The 17,482-nt window shown below is 42.5% G+C and overlaps 1 protein-coding gene across 1 annotated transcript; it reads right to left on the minus strand.

The window, feature by feature from the left end:
- Window positions 1-1,698: 1,698 nt before the first annotated feature.
- CPOX (coproporphyrinogen oxidase) lies at window positions 1,699-16,890 on the minus strand. The gene is made up of 7 exons (XM_068965581.1): window positions 16,350-16,890; window positions 13,406-13,549; window positions 12,207-12,317; window positions 11,455-11,596; window positions 8,860-9,078; window positions 4,928-5,032; window positions 1,699-3,716 (listed from the first exon to the last, which is right to left on the minus strand). Exons 1-7 carry the CDS (start codon window positions 16,888-16,890, stop codon window positions 3,629-3,631), a joined length of 1,350 nt encoding a protein of 449 aa, XP_068821682.1. The 3' UTR covers window positions 1,699-3,628.
- Between the last annotated feature and the right edge of the window lie 592 nt (window positions 16,891-17,482).

Below are 17,482 nucleotides of genomic sequence, written 5' to 3' on the forward strand. Positions count from 1 at the left end.
CCTTGCTACAACTAGAGAGTGGGGCAGTCTCTGTTCCCCTTCTGATGTCTATGTCAGAAGCTCTCTCTGCCCTTCTTTACACTTTAATAAAACTGCTACACAAAAGCTCTTGAGTGATCAAGCCTGGTCCCTGGTCCCAAAGCTAAAACTTCAGAGATCATGAATCCGACCTCATTCACCATAAGCTATCAATGCCACAGTATAATAGAAAACAATGCTGAAAGGAAAAGGTTACCACGTCTTTCCAAAGGTAGATGTTATAAAATGAGGATGCTCTGCTGTGTGACCCCATGGAGAGACTCATCTTAAATATTTTGAAATAAGTCTAGTGTATACTCAGTGACTATATGAATATACACAGTGATGAGTAAACTGCGCTGAAGGAGACAGACTCCAAGCAGAGAGAGCAGCAGCCGGAGCACAGGTCGGATGGTAGAAACTTACAAAATGCTCAGAAAACAACGGGTGCTGACCTGAGTCTGAGGATGCCATACAAAGGAGGATGGAAACAGAAGTTAAGGCTGAGAGATCTGGGGAAAGATGCTGGATAGCTTTCAGTATCAGACTGTTAGAAACTTCTCTGTAGAAGGGAGGCTGCTCAGTATATTTGAGGGCATGATTATGGGGTTCAGTGAATTATTATAGGGAGAGGATGGAGGTCGGAGTGACTAAGGGCAGGTGGTGGATTGCAAACATTCAGGTGAGAGGGAACGTGGAACCAAAGCAGTGATAGCAGTGGACAGAGGTGGGGAAAAGAAACATTTCAAAGGGGGACACAACAGGATTTGACTAGGGCAATGAGGGAGGGGTGCCAAATCTACTCTGTGGTTTTGAGAGTGAAAGGCTCTGTGGCAGCCTTGAAGATGATCACAGATCCGTGGCACGCCTCCCACTGAGAGCTGGGGTACAATTCCTGCCCCTGTGGATCAGGAGCCATTCTTAGTGACTCACTTGTAACTAAAAGAAGGTGAAGAAGCGACAGTGCACAGCCTCTGGGGCGAGATCAGAAGGCACTGCCTCTGCCTTGCTGGGTGGAATGTGTGCTCTGAGTCACCTGCAGACACGAGATTCACCATCGGAGCTGAGCCTAACCTCTGAGTCAGCCTCTCCAGGCACAGGCGTGAGTAAAACAAACCCGAACACGATTCCAGCCTTGATGAACTGTAACAGCAAATGACTCGTGGAAGGATAAAGCATAAAAAAAAAAAAAAAAAAAAGATTATTTGGTCTTCTAATCTGATACTCTTTAGCATGCAGAAGTTTTTATCTCATTAATTACTCAGTTGAACAGGTGGGTAAGCAGAATACAGTCATAAAGTAGAGGTTAGAAATTTGCTCCAAAGCATCTATATCTCTCCCCCAACTTTCCACTCTTTGTGACCATCAATATAACGTGTAAGACAGCAGCAGTTAGGTGTCCAAGGCATTTAGAGGTGTACCCTGGGCCTCCAACAGGCTCTATCAACACACATTTGAAACAAAAATTCACTTTGAATAACAGCAGAATGATTTTCCAATAGTTATGCAATTCTGCTATTTTTTCCCCTATAGTCTCATCTGTAAGAAAAAGACAAGATTACTGAAGAGTATAAAAAAACTGACATGTACCGAAAATTTATGAAATTTATCTTAGTCCAATGCCCAGACCCCAATAACCCCAAACACAAGGTTGGCAGATCTATATGATAGGGACTTTTTATTGTAAAAGGCAAACTGAAGTATACTGAACATTTTGCTCCTATATGCCTAATAATATATTTTTTTATTTGTCCGACTTTGTTGAATTATAAGTCATAAACAAAATAAAATTCCATGATTTTAAGTGTCCAGCTCAATGAGCTCTGATAAATGTATAGTCTGGTGTCAGTGCCCCAATCAATACACCAATATACAGAATATCTGCATCACTTCAAAACATTCTTTTGCTCCCTTTCACAGTGGATTCCCCTACCCAGGCCCTGGCAATCACTGATACGCTTTCTCTTGTTAAGAGTTTTGACTTTTCTAGGTTTCCATATAATGAGGTCATACAGTGAGCGTGTTCTTTTCGGTCTGGTTTCTTTTACTTAGCATAACCATTTTGTGATATTCACCCATGTTGCTGCATTTATCAGTAGACGTTTCCTGTCATTGTTGAGTAGTATTTTAACATAAGGATATCTTATAACCTGGTTATCCATTTACCTGCTGATGGGCATTTGTGTTATTTCCAAATGGCTATTGAGAATATACCTACTATGAAAACTCAAGTATAAAACCTACATTTTTCTTGGCTAAAATACTCAGGAATGAGGAATTATGGTTTTAGTACTAAGAAATATTCATCTTTCCTAAATCAACTATCCTAGAAAAAAATGAAAAATACAAACCTTCCTTAGTTATACTTCATAACAAAACTTATCAGCACACTTGCAGGAAGAGAACTGGAGAAGTCACACATCTTCAAGCTCTGAAGAGTCACACACAACCGTACATTCAACATATTCCAAAATAATGGTTAATAACGTGTAGGAAGATACCATTCCTTATAAACTACAATATATTCTGAATAAAATACATTCATTTTATTTCTTGAACAAAGAAGTCTCAGAAACTCTGTTGTGATTTTCTCTTAGGAGCAAAGGTAAGACTTGCAGAATCTCTACTTTTAAAAGAGGGGCATTTCAATTAGTGCACCTTCTAAGAAATATGTTTATAAAATGCCTTCACGCTTCTTACATTAGTTAAGTCTGCTCTAATTACAGAAGGAAAATGTTTCTCACTTCCTAAATGAGAAACATTCCCTAAATTTACAACATCCCCCGATTGTTCTTAGTCTAAACCTCTGTATAGAAGTGTCTGGAATAGAAGTGTGCAAATATCGGAATTCAAGGATGTAAGTTTTCACGCTGAAAAGTGCATAGACTTTCAACATCAACAAAAATCAAAATGCCACTTAGATATTTCTTGTTTAAATAACAGTGATGTCACTTTACAGTTAACTGTAGGTAATCACTGAATTGTAACCCATGCAGAGATTAAGAAAATTTCCAGTGTTTCTAAACATCTATCATTATAAAAATGAATCTTTTACCAAATTATGGTCTCCAAAGATATAAAGATTCTGATCTAAGAAACTTCAGCAATGACAAAGTAAAATTTTTACCTTCATTTCCAGCAGCTTTCTAAACTTACCATTCTAAATCTTATTGAATCAATGAAAATAAAATTTACCCCCAAACAGATTTTTGTGGCAGAAACTAAATCTTAATACATGAAGCAAAAGTAACATGAGAAATTTCCTGAAACAAATTATAATAGTTAGATCCTCTTAACCAATTCTTGGAAATACAATGTCGTTGTTTGTAAACTTGTCATATAAAATGATTCTAAAGTACAAATGAGCTTTTACATCAACCAGCTGACAAGCTGCCACCTCACCACCCATCACCAACAGCATTTGGTGGAAGCTTCCGGTGCTTAAAACACATTTCACCACCTGTCAAGGAGGCAGACTCCAGGGTAGAGAAAGAAGACTGGAGCTCTAAGACACAGGTAACTAAGTGCCACACCACGGGCGTGGTGTCGGCCAGTGGATCAGGAGGTGCACTGATGTCCCCCGGGCCCCGGGAAGGCTGCTCTGTCTGCATCAAGGCACCCAGTCCCTCGGGTGGCGCAAAACTTCCAGAATTTCAGCTTCTTTGGAGTTCTCTGAGGGTGAATGCATGTACTCCCATCTGTGGAGGTTCAAAACAGAAGCAAAAACATGTAATAACAATAAAAAATAAATAAACAACATACACACCTCTTTATCTAAACTAAATAAAATTCTAAGGGTAATAAAAAGTCCTATAACTCTTTGTCTCCACTAAGCTTTCAAAAAATATTTGCTGCTAAAGGAATAAAGTTTCTTAATATAATTCCTGGAGCAAAGTCTAGCTAATATTAATATTCCAGAGCCAAAACACACTTTTACTACAATCTAGGGTTTCGTAAAGTATAGAACCTCAGATGATCCATGGGCAAACTTTTTTTTTTAGCTTAGTACTTTTTCTTTTATTTTAATGTGTTCATTTCTATTTATGACAAAACTGTTGCTTTGTCTTTAATTTTCTCTCTGAAAATATGAATATAAAATTTAAGTAAATAATATGTCAGATTATACACAAATATATAAACAATGGTGAAAATGGCTAAACTGTAGTATGAACTCTGGTAAATGGAGAAGGCAATGGCACCCCACTCCAGTACTTTTGCCTGGAGAATCCCATTGATGGAGGAGCCTGGTAGGCTGCAGTCCATAGGGTTGCTAAGAGTCGGACACGACTGAGCGACTTCACTTTCACTTTTCACTTTCATGCACTGGAGAAGGAAATGGCAACCCACTCCAGTGTTCTTGCCTGGAGAATCCTGGGGACGGGGGAGCCTGGTGGGCTGCCGTCTATGGGGTCACACAGAGTCGGACACGACTGAAGCGACGCAGCAGCAGCAGCAAACACTGGTTTAGACCGGGGGCTGGCAAACTTTGGGCTTCACTGATGGCAGTAGACACAGGTTCAACCCCTGGATCAGGAAGATCCCCTGAAGAAGGGAATGGCAACCTACTCCAGTATTCTTGCCTGGGAAATCCCACGGACAGAGGAGCCTGGCAGGCTACAGTCTATGGGGTCGCAAAGAGTCGGACACGACTTAGCAACTAAATCACCTAGCTAACTTTCCCTGTAAAGGGTTGAATAATAAATATCTTGGGCTCTTGGGGTCACATACATTTTGTAGGCTGTAGCCTATTCCTTTTTTGCCTGTGATTTTCTTATAAAGACAGCAAAGTCAAAACCAATGAAATCTTTAGGAAAGCTATTTGTAGTTATCAATCTTCATGCTGTGTAGGGGTCAGAGGACTTGGGCGGGGGGTTGAGGAATAACTATCTTTCTCATGAGTTATTCTTACCGGGCAGTGAGAGGTAAAGACATCAAGATGCTTTCGATCCTGGATCCCGGAGTGAAGAGGCCAAACTTTGTACCCCGATCATACAGCAGGTTAAATTCTACATACCTGAGATGAAGACATCAAATACGATTAAGAGCTTGTGAGTACAGTCTTACAATTAGTCCATAATAAATACTTCATGGGGGGAGATGGTGGGGGGGGTGGGGGTTGGTGGGCATCTTCCCACCACCCTCACCCCATCAGCTGTAACTGGCACAGGAAACACCAGTCTCATCAGCTGACTTTTCTCCATCCGGACAGGCATAAAGAAAAGGGTATTCTATCCAGCAAACAAGAGGATATAGATTCAGCCCCAGCACAGAGCAGTTACAAAACAATAAGGTTATGTTTTCCAATAAATAAACAGGATGAACACAAAGCTTAGAACTTGAAGGCACAAAAACAATTAAGATAAGCAAATGGCACCCTTTATCAGGATAGAGCAGCTCTCTCTGGGGCTCCCATTGAGTCTGAGATGTTTGAGTTGAAGACTTCATTTCACTGCTAATAACTCACATGAACTAAGACAGTGTAAAGTTCTTGTAACTGAAAAGCCAAGAACAGTTAACAGAACTCTATCTATAGTTACTAACATATCCCAGGTATTTTCTTTCCTTAAAGTAGTTAAGCAGTCATACAATTCTGTCTTGCTGCAGACTGATGACAAAAGTCATAATGAAAGGTAGTAGTGATTTGAGTTGCAATGCTTAGCTTTATTTTCTTAGAAAAATATCCTTAACATCAACTAAAACCTGGTTCAGGATATAAGTCTGCCATTAACAGACACAGAGTCATATCTAAACTCCGTCTAGCTTAAAAATCTGTGATTTCCTTTAACATCAAAAGATTCTTTACAAAAGGGTCTTTTCTCTCCAACTTCTTGGAGATACTTCAAAAAGATCATTTCTACTAGCCAAAAAATGACTCATAAAGCTGAAAATTTCAATAAACAGTTCCCCCTTCAAATCATTTCTCAACTCCTTCAAAAACTAGTCTCTTGGTCCAAACTTCCCTCAGATATTATCATTAATGCACTGATTACTGTAATTTAATCACTACAACAACAACAAAAAACATTCTCTAGATTCCAACAGTGCTTCAATTTTTAGAAAGCACACTTCACTGTGGAAACTTGCCAATGGCTCTGAGAAAATTTAAATAAGTTACATTCATGGACCCCTTTCTACTTCTCATCATTTATCACCGATTAAGTTTTGTGCACTAATAACTAATACCTTCTTTAGTCTGTTTCAAAAGATAACTTAAGTCAATCTTCTTAACTTCTTCCTAAGACCACAGGAAAAAAACATCAGTCTCTCAACTTCCTTTCGCACCCCTGATGTTATCTTTCTGAAACGTGATATTTAAGGGATGGCTGTGATTCTCTATTTGTACTGACGTCTTGTTCAGACACCCCTGTAAGGAGCTCCCAAATGAGCCTCTTGTGCTCATGAGCGAATCCTTGTGCTGCTTTCCTGTTTAAGTGAACAATGTTCCTTCTTGTGTAGCCTGACTTTCACCAGGTTTTGCTTAGATCTGATCTTTCCGATCCTTTCCATACATTTATGCTCTCCGAGATATCTGCAAACTATGAACCTCAGCCATTCCCTTTAATATAACTGTTATCTACCTTGATATCTATCTATCCTGTTTCCCTGTCCCAAAATACAACAAAATAAGTTACAGATGTTTAGTTTCTCTGAAAAAGAAACTAGAAAAGCACCTCCTAAGACTGGAGGTTCAAGGTCTGGGGAGCGAACAGAAGTAACTGAGGACAGAAACGTGTGTTCAATCATGTCTGACTCTTTGCGACCCTGTGGACTGCAGCCTGCCAGACTTCTCTGTCCATGGGATTTCCCAAACAAGAATAATGGAGTGGGTTTCCGTCTCCTCCTCCAAGGGATCTTCCCGACCTAGGGATCCAACCCGCGTCTCCTGCATTGGCAGGCAGGTTCATTACCAGTGTACCACCACAAGACTAAATGAGACTCCCAAAGAAGAGGCTGTCAAGTCAAAAGATAAGCAGCCTGACCACCACAGGGGAAAGTTTTATTTGGGGCGACAGAAAGTGGGGGAAAGTAATACAGATAATGGGTTATGAACGCCATGTAAGAAAGTGACGTCAGGGCTCATAACCACAAAAAAGAGCTAGGGTTATCTTAAGTCCCAGAGTTGACTGCCATTTTAAGGCCCAGAGATAAGGACAGTAGAAGGGGCCTCTTTCAAAGTACCATCACCTACCACACCACAGAAAATTAACCTAACACCCCACACTTCTGCCAAATTCAAAAAACACGACATGCAATGATACACACAAATGGAACTCTCAAAATGTGCTGTCAATTAATAACAATAATAAAACAAACAGAATAAGACATTATTCCTATGTCCAAAAAGTTTTAAAGGCTTCACCTCCTGAGTAGTCACAAACCCTGCTGGCTTTGCATAAGAAATCTCACGGAAAACGAGAACATGGCGCTTTCCACAGAGTTTGGTTTATTTATGTATTAATTGTTTCTCTTTTTTTGTTCTCTTGTTTTACTTTTGTTTTACTTTTTTCCAGAGTTTTAATCTACCCTCTTAGGATGGTCTTCCCCACTAAACTATGAACATCTCTGCCCAGCATGGGCCCTAGCCATAGGGGCATAGGATAAATGTCAAGAGGAAGGGAAGGAGGAGTAAGGGTGTATTTGGGAAATCATAGGACCAAAAAACACACCTGTCCTTAAAAAAATGCCCCTGTTTAATAAATGTCTGACAAGAACACAATCAATTCTCATTTTCCCAAGTTTTATACACAGGGAGTAGGCAGGCACAGGCAGTTCTAAGAAAGTGTAAATAACAAACATTTATCTTTAGACTTGGAACAGTATCTAACTGAACGTTTTCAGGGCATTAGCCTTATCTCCTTCAGTTCCCAAACCTTCATATGCCCAAGACAGAATTAATATAAATGAGAAAATCCATTTTTGTAGGCATGGACCAGTAGAACACATGCGATTTAAGATGGTAATGAGAAACCACTGTGAGCTGGAAGAGTGGCTCATCTGCAGCAGATTCACAATCACACCCCAGCTGAAGATGCACCCCTGCGGGTCATCCAACTGAGCTCACCAACTCAGCGCACAGAGCAGGGTGGCCAAAATGAGCATCGTGGCTGGCAACACTAACTGCTTAACCATTCACATGGAAGAAGGTCTGCAAGTTTTGAAGGCACAATGACCTGGTTCCACATCTGGCATCTTTGATTTACCAGCGGTGTAAACTTGGGCAAGGGACTTACTTCGCTGAGACTAAGTTTTATCATCTGTAAAATGATGATAGTTATACCAATTCCACAGGTTTGTGATGAAAAATTAGATGCAAACTGCCTAACGTACTGGCCAGCACATATGAACAGTTCCATAACAAACGAATATCATTACAGTTCCCTAACTAACAATTTCTAAAACAATCATTTTCATTATAATGACTTCCATGAAAACCTGAAGTTAAACAAAAAAAGGTACGATTCAGAATTTACAAAGCAGCGAAAACATTAAATGATTCTCCTACCTTGGCAGAAGGTTGGAAGGTATTGCTCGAAGAAAAACTAAATGAAATCAGCTGAATTAAATTCAACAAGTACTTACTATAAGCCTAATATGAGTCTCTAATGTACAGACAGATTAAACAAACTTTGCTCTTTTTATAATACTATTTCACAGTGTTTTTTTTTAATTCACTTGTTATTTATCTAGTTATGAAAAGAAATCAGGGTGAGCATTAACACAGCTCTGACAAAGCACTGGCCAAGATGACCATCACCCACGGTTATTACAGTTGCTCCACTCCACCCTCCCACTCCCACCTCTCATGACACGAGAAGGGTCATGCTCCTGTCGCTCACTCACCGTCCTCTTCGGAGCTGCTGCCACAACTTCTCCTGGGGAGTGAAGGAGTCATCACAGTGCTTCTTCACAAGGGGGACGTAAGAAGGAATGATCGCCTGGGTGCAGCTCTGCACAAAGCGAAACACCTCCTCCTTGGATGGAGAGTCGAGGTCATCAAAAAAGATACCCCCGATACCCCTCCGCTCCCCACGATGGGCTATGAAAAAGTAATCGTCACACCTGGAAAACACAGCAGGACCACAGAAGGAAAAAGAGATGTACGTGAAATCAGTGTGAGCATTTCAGCTTACAGCACCATCCCTGACTAATGCCAGCACAGTGCCCTTTCTTTTTGTGCACATCTAAAATGAAACTAGAGTTTTAGACAGATTTCCTGCAGTTATTACCGATGTACAAAACACTTACACTTTTACCTACAAATCGGGTAGGCAAGTGAATACAAGTCTATCTAACGTGGCGTTGTAAGACCTTTACTGAAAAGAAAAACAGAGTCCACTCTTACTAGTCGTATTTCTTAAAACAAATGATGCTGCTGCCCTCGGAAGCATTGCTGCTTTTGCAGGAGGCAGGAACCCTCCACCAACAATGCCACCAAGTCCATGACCAGGGGCTAACCCCTGAGCTCTCTGAATCAGTTCTTATTCACCAGAGGAAGGCACAGTAAATTACCTCTAAGGTCTCTCTCAGCAATAAAACGTGATGACTCTACAGTATGCGGGACTCAGGGGAGGGTTGCTGGAAGGAAACGTTCAGAGAGTAAGAGTCCTCAGAATGTTAAAGGCTGCCCTTGTGAGCCAGCGCAGGAGACTATCAATTTGGTCTACAGTCTCCCCATCTGGGCCCACTAGAGCAGATTTCCTAAGTCACATCCTAACTGCTAAATCTGTGGTACAGCTGACTTTGTGGAAATAGTTGACTTCTTTCCATTATCTTAATATAATAAGGGTTTGTAACCAGGAAAAAGTGTACAAACAAAAACTAAAAACTACTGAAAAGGTTATCGTGAAAATAGCCTTAATAGTTTAAAATTTAAAAAAAGGTGGGGGGCAGGGGCAGAAGATACAAATCCCTAGAACTGATGCACTGGTATAATTCATCTTGACTGCAACTTCTTGACTTTTTTTCACACATATATTTTATTAACAGAGTTAAAGAACAGCCGGAGCAAGGCTGTAAAGCCAGCTTTAATGAAATCATATTAATTCCACATCTCTCTTCATGGGATTATGAAATTAAGAGATTTAACTAAATACACTAAAAACTTTTTAACTAGCCTGTATCTGAGATATTTTCTTAATACGACTCAGATAAAGTTCTTCAGTAACAGGGATAAAAGGAAACCAAAAAAAAAAAAAAAAGAGAGAGAATATCCCATCCTCCTGCTGGAAGGAAGCTAATATGTAACAAAAAAACAATTCTTACACCTCTGTTCCACAGCTATGCAGTGTTCAGTGGTAATGTCAAATCAAAAAGAGGTTATGTAAATGTCTTATCTTTTCTGAGGATTTTAAAACTGAACTCCATATTCTTACATAAAGAACAGCAAGATTCTACAAATGTTAGCACTAAAAACAAAGCAAAAACAACCCACCCAAAACCCTTTCTGTTCCTCCTTTTTCTAGAATGGCATTTAGCTCCAAGCAGTGATGAGTACTTTATTCTTATTCCAGATAACTTATGCAGCGATTCCATTTCATGTCTATCAAATCCCCTGGGTAACTCTTTTCTTTATCATTAGAGTTTCTTTCACAAAGTTTCCAACCCCAGTGTTCTCCTTGTCCCAAATCTCCGGTACATCTGCACCTCTCCTAACAGTTCTCCAAGTCTTCCCATGCTCTAACACATTTCTATGTCAACAACGAGATGATAACCCTCATGTGGGGTGAGAATTTAATACAGTAAGTCCCTTACATACGAACCTTCAAGTTGCAAATTTTCAAAGATTCTACAGTTGTGCATGCCCAATCTTCTAAGTTAGTTCCCGTGTCTGGTGTACACGCATGCATCCTCTGCAAGTACATGTGCTTCTGTGCACTTTACAGTCCAGTACCACACAGTGTACAGTATCCTTATTTCAAGCCCAGGATGCTCCGAAGCAAGCACAAAAACGGCAGTCGGTAGCTGTTCCTATGCTGTACTTCTCAAGTTACTGTACTGTTAGATTTAAAATGTTTTCTTTATTTCCTGTCTGTGTTTGTCTATTTCTATATTATTTGTGTGAAAAACATTATAAATCTATTCCAGTACAATACTATATGACTGATTGTATCACCTGGGTACCTAGGCTAACTTTGTTGGACTTATGAACGCACTCTTGGAATGGAACTTGTTTATTTGTAGGGGACTTACTGTATCCCAGCTTAGGATTAAAAAGTCTCCGATTCTCAGGCATAGATCACCTTCAAGTTTATATACTAATCATCTGGTTTAACATTAAAACCATGTAAAACTGGTATCTCACTTCTGCTGGGCAAAGAAAACAGTTCAACCTCCATAAGCTGCAAAAGGTATGTAGTGACACAGTAGTGCCTTCAGGAGCTACAGAAGGAATGGTAAACATGTAGGGATCACGAGAAGTTCAATAACTTTACCTACCACTTTTTAAATCTGGGATAGAGATCTGGACCATGCTGGTCACATGCCTCCTTGAGAGTCCTGTGAAAATGGACCGCATCCTCTTGGTTCAAGTATGTTGGGGTAAGGTCACATCCACCACCAAACCACCACAGGGTGTTACCTACCAAATCAAGACACGTGATTCAAGTGGATGCTGCTCTAAAGGAAAAGTTAGACACGTTGCTTTAAATGCCATCACCTGCAGAGGCAGGCACAGCAGCGGCATGCACTGCTCAGGAGCTTGGACAGGGTAACAGCCCAACTAATGGCACACATAGGCTGGAACTATATTTACATCATGAGGCATGATCAACTGTACGCCATCGTAAAGCCACTGATAATGCACTGGGGACTGGCAAAGCTACATATGTGGAAAATAATTTCCAAAAGCAAGTTCTCAGTGGCAACTTCACATTGCACGTGAGGTTTCCCTCTGTTTGTAATAAATTAGTATTTGCAAAGAACCCTATGTGCACTTTTAGTTCAGGTGCGTTACACCACTCTTTGCGTTGGAGGAAATATGGGGACATCAGAGTCCAGCCAACACCGCTTTCACTTTTCATGTCAAGTGTATATAACCTATTGCACCTGCCAAGGAGTAAGCCTTCACATGCCTCCTGAAACAATTAAGACTGTACTTAATTTTTCTTGACTTTAGGTGTTATGCCTAATAACCTGTTTTAAAATACTCATTTTGCACAATAATACTTTTCACAGCTTGAGACGCTTACCGTCAGCTTCTTCCACCTCGAAGTATCTGTAGTTGAAATGGATAGTAGGAGTATGAGGATTCTTGGGGTGAATGACAGAGCTCACGCCCATGGCAGAAAACGGCAATTTACCTGGAAAGGAATACACAGAACTGCACTTGAACACCTGGCTTGATACAAATTAACTCCAACATGGTTTCTGAATCAATTTTCAAAGGTTGCTTTTTTATTTGTCTCTTAAAACATAATTTTTAAAAAATAATTGTGAAGAATCCCCAGGTGGTACAGAGCTTAGGACTCCTCACTCTGACTGCCAAAAGCCTGCGGTTCAATCCCTGGTCAGGGAACTAAGATCCCACATACCTCAAGGTCAAAAAACGAACAAACAGACAACTGTTAACACTTTAGCACACGTGCCTATGTGCAAATGTGTGTGAGTGTATATATACCTACATATGTTTGTGTGTGTGCTTAGTTGCTCAGTCATGTCCGACTCTTTGCGACCCCATGGACTGTTGCCTGCAAGGTTCCTCTGTCAATGTAATTCCTCAAATAAGAATACTGGAGTGAGTTGTCATTAAAAAAAACTGTGAACAGGTTCATCTGGTATATGCAACTGAATGGAATTTTATAGAATCAATGTTACTTTTACAAATAAAACTTATGGGGAGAAAAGGTTTGCAGGAACTATTAAAGGCTGCCGAGATTGTCTGCATACTAAAGAGCAGAGACATTACTTTGCCAACAAAGGTTTGTCTCATCAAGGCTATGGTTTTTCCAGTAGTCATATATGAATGTGAGAGTTGGACTATAAAGAAAGCTGAGCACCAAAGAATTGATGTTTTTGAACTATGGTGTTGAAGAAGACTCTTGAGAGTCCCTTGGACTGCAAAGAGATCCAACCAGTCCATCCTAAAGGAGACCAGTCCTGAGTGTTCATTGGAAGGACTGATGTTGAAGATGAAACTCCAATACTTTGACAACCTAATGCAAAGAGCTGACTTATTTGAAAAGACCCTGATACTGGGAAAGATTGAAGGCAGGAGAAGGAGACGACAGAGGATGAGATGGTTAGATGGCACCACCGACTCAATGGAGATGAGTTTCAGTACTCTGGGAGTTGGTGATGGACAGGGAGGCCTGGTGTGCTGTGGTCCACAGGGTCACGAAGAGTTGGACACGACTCAGCGACTGAACTGAACTGAGATTGTCTGATTTACCATCTTTTGTCTTCAGTAGTTTTCCTCTGCTTCTCATTTGTTTTGCTGCTTCCTCAGAAAGATTTCCATGAACGACAGAAATGCTGACCCCAGCCTTTTCAAAAACATGCCCATCTTGAAGTACACAGCTGATGCCGCCACCTCCTGTGAACAGAAATGTAAAATGAGGAGAGAATGCAAGGGTATGTACAAAGCTGAAAACTACTGCTGCAAGAAGATGGTGGGATTAGGAGTTATTTTCCTTCTCTACTTTCCAAATCTTCCATAATATCAGTATATTTATAATTGTTAAGTACAATAAAATTAGATTAGCAGCTTAGCACTATGATATTTTCTATTGACTATAAGCAAATATTTTAACTCTTCACATCACCATTTCTTCTGTCACTGTTTGTTGTTGTTTAGTTGCTAAGTCCTGTCTGACTCTTTGCAACCCCATGGACTGTAGCCTGCCAGGCTTCTCTGTTCATGGGATTTTCCAGGCAAGAATACTGGAGTGGGTTGCCATTTCCTTTTCTAGGGGATTTTCCAAACCCAGGCTTGGAACCCATATCTCCTGCATTAACAGGTAGATTCTTTACTACTAAGCCACCTGGGAAGCCCCTACATCCTTACATCATCCTCTAAAATAAATTACTGAAATAGTTTCCCTTCAAATAAGACCATCCAGAACGGCATCTATTTGTTATGGTATGTGAGAAAACTAAGATTAAAAGCTAGAATGAATATATTTGAACTTGGCTGAGACAGTAAAAGCGTCTGCCTGCAATGCAGGAGACCCGGGTTCAATCCCTGGGTCGGGAAGATCCCCTGGAGAAGGAAATGGCAACCCATTCCAGTACTCTTGCCTGGAAAATTCCATGGACTGAAGAGCCTGGTAGGCTACAGTCCATGGGGTCGCAAAGAGTCAGACACAGCTGAGTGATTTCACTCTCACTTTCAAGAGTTCCATATTGTTTCAATTGGTTTTCTCTCAGTGTGCTGTTTGCCTTTTAATTTTGTTTACAGTAATTAAAAAACAGTAGATATTTGAATGCTTAAGGCATTCGGAGGCTTAAACTGAGTGATACATATTAACATTTGGGTATATGACCTTTAAGGCTTCTCAGGCAGTGCTAGTGGTGAAGAACCGCCTGCCAGTGCAGCAAACGTAAGAGAAGCGGGTTCGATCCCTTTGTGGGGAAGATCCCCTGGAGAAGGAAATGGCAATCCACTCCAATATTCTTGCCTGGAGAACTCCTTGGACAGAGGAGTCTGGAGGGCTACAGTCCCTGGGGTTGCAAAGAGTTAATATGAGCTTTACTCCCAGTAGCTGGTATGTTTGTTTTTTTAAGACACTAGAATTAATTGTTTCCTGAAGCTTCATGTTTGGCTTGTTTTATTTCTAAGAATTTTTAGAGCTGGATGGGATCCAGCACAACCCTTGTATATTTCAAACGAGAAAATTGAGGCCCGGTGAGCAAAACACCGTCTCCAGAAACAAACAACTAGCAAATGACCCAAACAATTGGTCTCAGTGCCTTCTAAGCATCAAACAGTATCTGCAGCAGTTCATATATATTCATGTTGTGGTGTTGGAGAAGACTCTTGAGAGTCCCTTGGACTGCAAGGAGATCCAACCAGTCCATTCTGAAGGAGATCAACACTGGGATTTCTTTGGAAGGAATGATGCTGAAGCTGAAACTCCAGTACTTTGGCCACCTCATGCGAAGAGTTGACTCATTGGAAAAGACTCTGATGCTGGGAGGGATTGGGGGCAGGAGAAGGGGACGACAGAGGATGAGATGGCTGGATGGCATCACTGACTCGATGGACGCGAGTGTGAGTGAACTCCGGGAGTTGGTGATGGACAGGGAGGCCTGGCGTGATGCGATTCATGGGGTCGCAAAGAGCCGGACACGACTGAGCGACTGAACTGAACTGAACCCTCATACAAAATTTCATTTCATAGATGAGGAAACAGAGGCACAAAAAGTAACTCTGGAAGGTCACACAGCCAGTCCAGGTTGTCTCCTGAATCAACAGTCTTCACTTAAAAACATTACAAGATAGGGAATTCCCTGGCAGTCCAGTGGTTAGGACTCTGAACCATAACTGCTGAGGGCCAAGGTTCAGTCCCTGGTCAGGGAACTAAGGTCCCACAAGCCAGGAGGCAAGGCCAAGGGGAAAAAAAAAAAAAAAAGGCTTAAAAAAAAAGCTACAAGATGGAAAACACTAAGAAAACCAGACTTAGTTTCATTTAAAATAAATGTGTCAATATCACAATCCAAAACCAGCTGATAAGAAGTTGCTGTAGTATTTCCAGGTAAGAAGGATCAAAAATCCTTTAAGTTTATGACCAAGATATAGGGTTTCACCGTATAGGTAATAACATGAATATATGAGTTTATAAGAACTGGGTCTTAAGTATTTTGCCAATTGAGGTAAACACTCTTCCAGCAGGAAATATGATGGGTGCACTTCGCTGAACTGCTAGCCATGTCTTGCGAAACCTGGGCAAAAGACAGTGACACAACACCCTCAGCAGGAGGAGTCTAGCTGACAGTAAGCAAGAGACTTTCTCTTTCCATCTCCAGAGAAGGAGAATGGGTTAACGAACCCGGAGAAAGAGATGAAATGTAGAGACAAATCTATGCTCAATTACAACCTTGGGCATCCTTGCCTGTGGGTTAAAACTGACCTCAAGACTTCTTTGAAAAGTGCCATATCAAATTGCAAAGATTTTTGAAATGTCCACTACTAGAGTGACAGCAGGTTTGGAAGCCGAGGGCTGATGACCCTGTCAGTGTCAACCGTTTTAAAGGTGAACCTTTTAACCTGGCAGCCGCTGTGTAGGTACCCCTTCTCTACTCCCATTCCTTATTCCGAGTCATTTTCTCCCCGCAAACTAAAACCCGACCTCTCTTCCCCATCTCCACCTCCCGCTGGGGGCCGACCTCCTCACCTTCCTTTCTCTCCCACCGGTCCACAGAGAAGCGGGCGCCCCCGTCCACCTGTGCCAGCGCCTGGCACACCTGGGCCTGGGTCTCCAGTATCAGCAGCTCCATCTTGGTCTTCATGTCGTCCGGCCTCCTCCGCAGCTCGCGCAGGTCGGTCACCGGCGGGGCCATGAAGCAGCGGCAGCGGCGGGCCAGCTCATCGTCCTCCTCCTCGGGCCTGCCGGGCGATGCGCTCTGCGCCCCGGAGCTCTTTCGCACCATCTCCGCCCGCTCCACGTGCCCGAAGGCGGCGGCGGCTAGTCCCACCAGCCCCGCCAGCCCCGCGGCTAGCCGAGTCCTCAGCCGGGAGCCGCCTCCCACCGGGGGGCCGTACCCCAGCCCGCGGCTCTGCTCGCGGCAAGCGGTACCAGGGGGGCGGCACAGGCGTCCGGCTGCGCAGCGCGGGGCCCAAGCGCGCAGCTCCCCGTAGGCGCGCAGCTCCCCGCAAGCGCCCCGCACCGCGCGCCAGCAGGGACCCGCGCTCAGCCAGCGCAGATGCATGGCCATGCTCTCGCGCTGTCACCCCGAGCAGTGCCCGCCTCCCGCAGGCCGGCCCCTGAGTCCCCCCAGATCACCGGAGGCAAGTGGCGCCGGTACTGGGAACCTTTGCTGGAAAAGAGATACTACCGGGTCGATCCCCGGCGGCGGCGGCGGAGGCGGTGGCGGGCGGGAAGTGGGGGATGCCGGGATCTGTAGTCCCGGCTCCTATCGCCGCCTGCAGGGGCGCACCGGGGAGATAAAAGAATCCAGAGTCCCCAGAAGGGCGGATCCCATGGGAGGAGAACTGGGGTGCTGGGTAGGAGAGGGCAAGGAAAGCGAAAGCAAAGATAAAAAAGGCCTTTTTGTCACGTACAACCTCTGTCGGTTCAACCAATCACAAGGAGAAGGCAAAATAGGGCTGGCCGCGCCAAGGGCTAAACAGAGCAGAAATACGGCCAGAGACCCCTGCCCCGACTTTTATTTTTAAACCGAGTTGCAAATCCTGACTCTTGTGTTTCCCTTTGTCCCCAATTCTAGTCCTCTAAAGCTTCTAGAGCTTGGACGATTGTGGGGGGAGCCTGGGAAACTCCTTACCGATGAAATAATTTTTAAAGGGAGT

This window comes from Capricornis sumatraensis, chromosome 1 (assembly GCF_032405125.1).
Source record: "Capricornis sumatraensis isolate serow.1 chromosome 1, serow.2, whole genome shotgun sequence".
In the NCBI taxonomy this organism is placed as follows: Eukaryota; Metazoa; Chordata; class Mammalia; order Artiodactyla; family Bovidae; genus Capricornis; species Capricornis sumatraensis.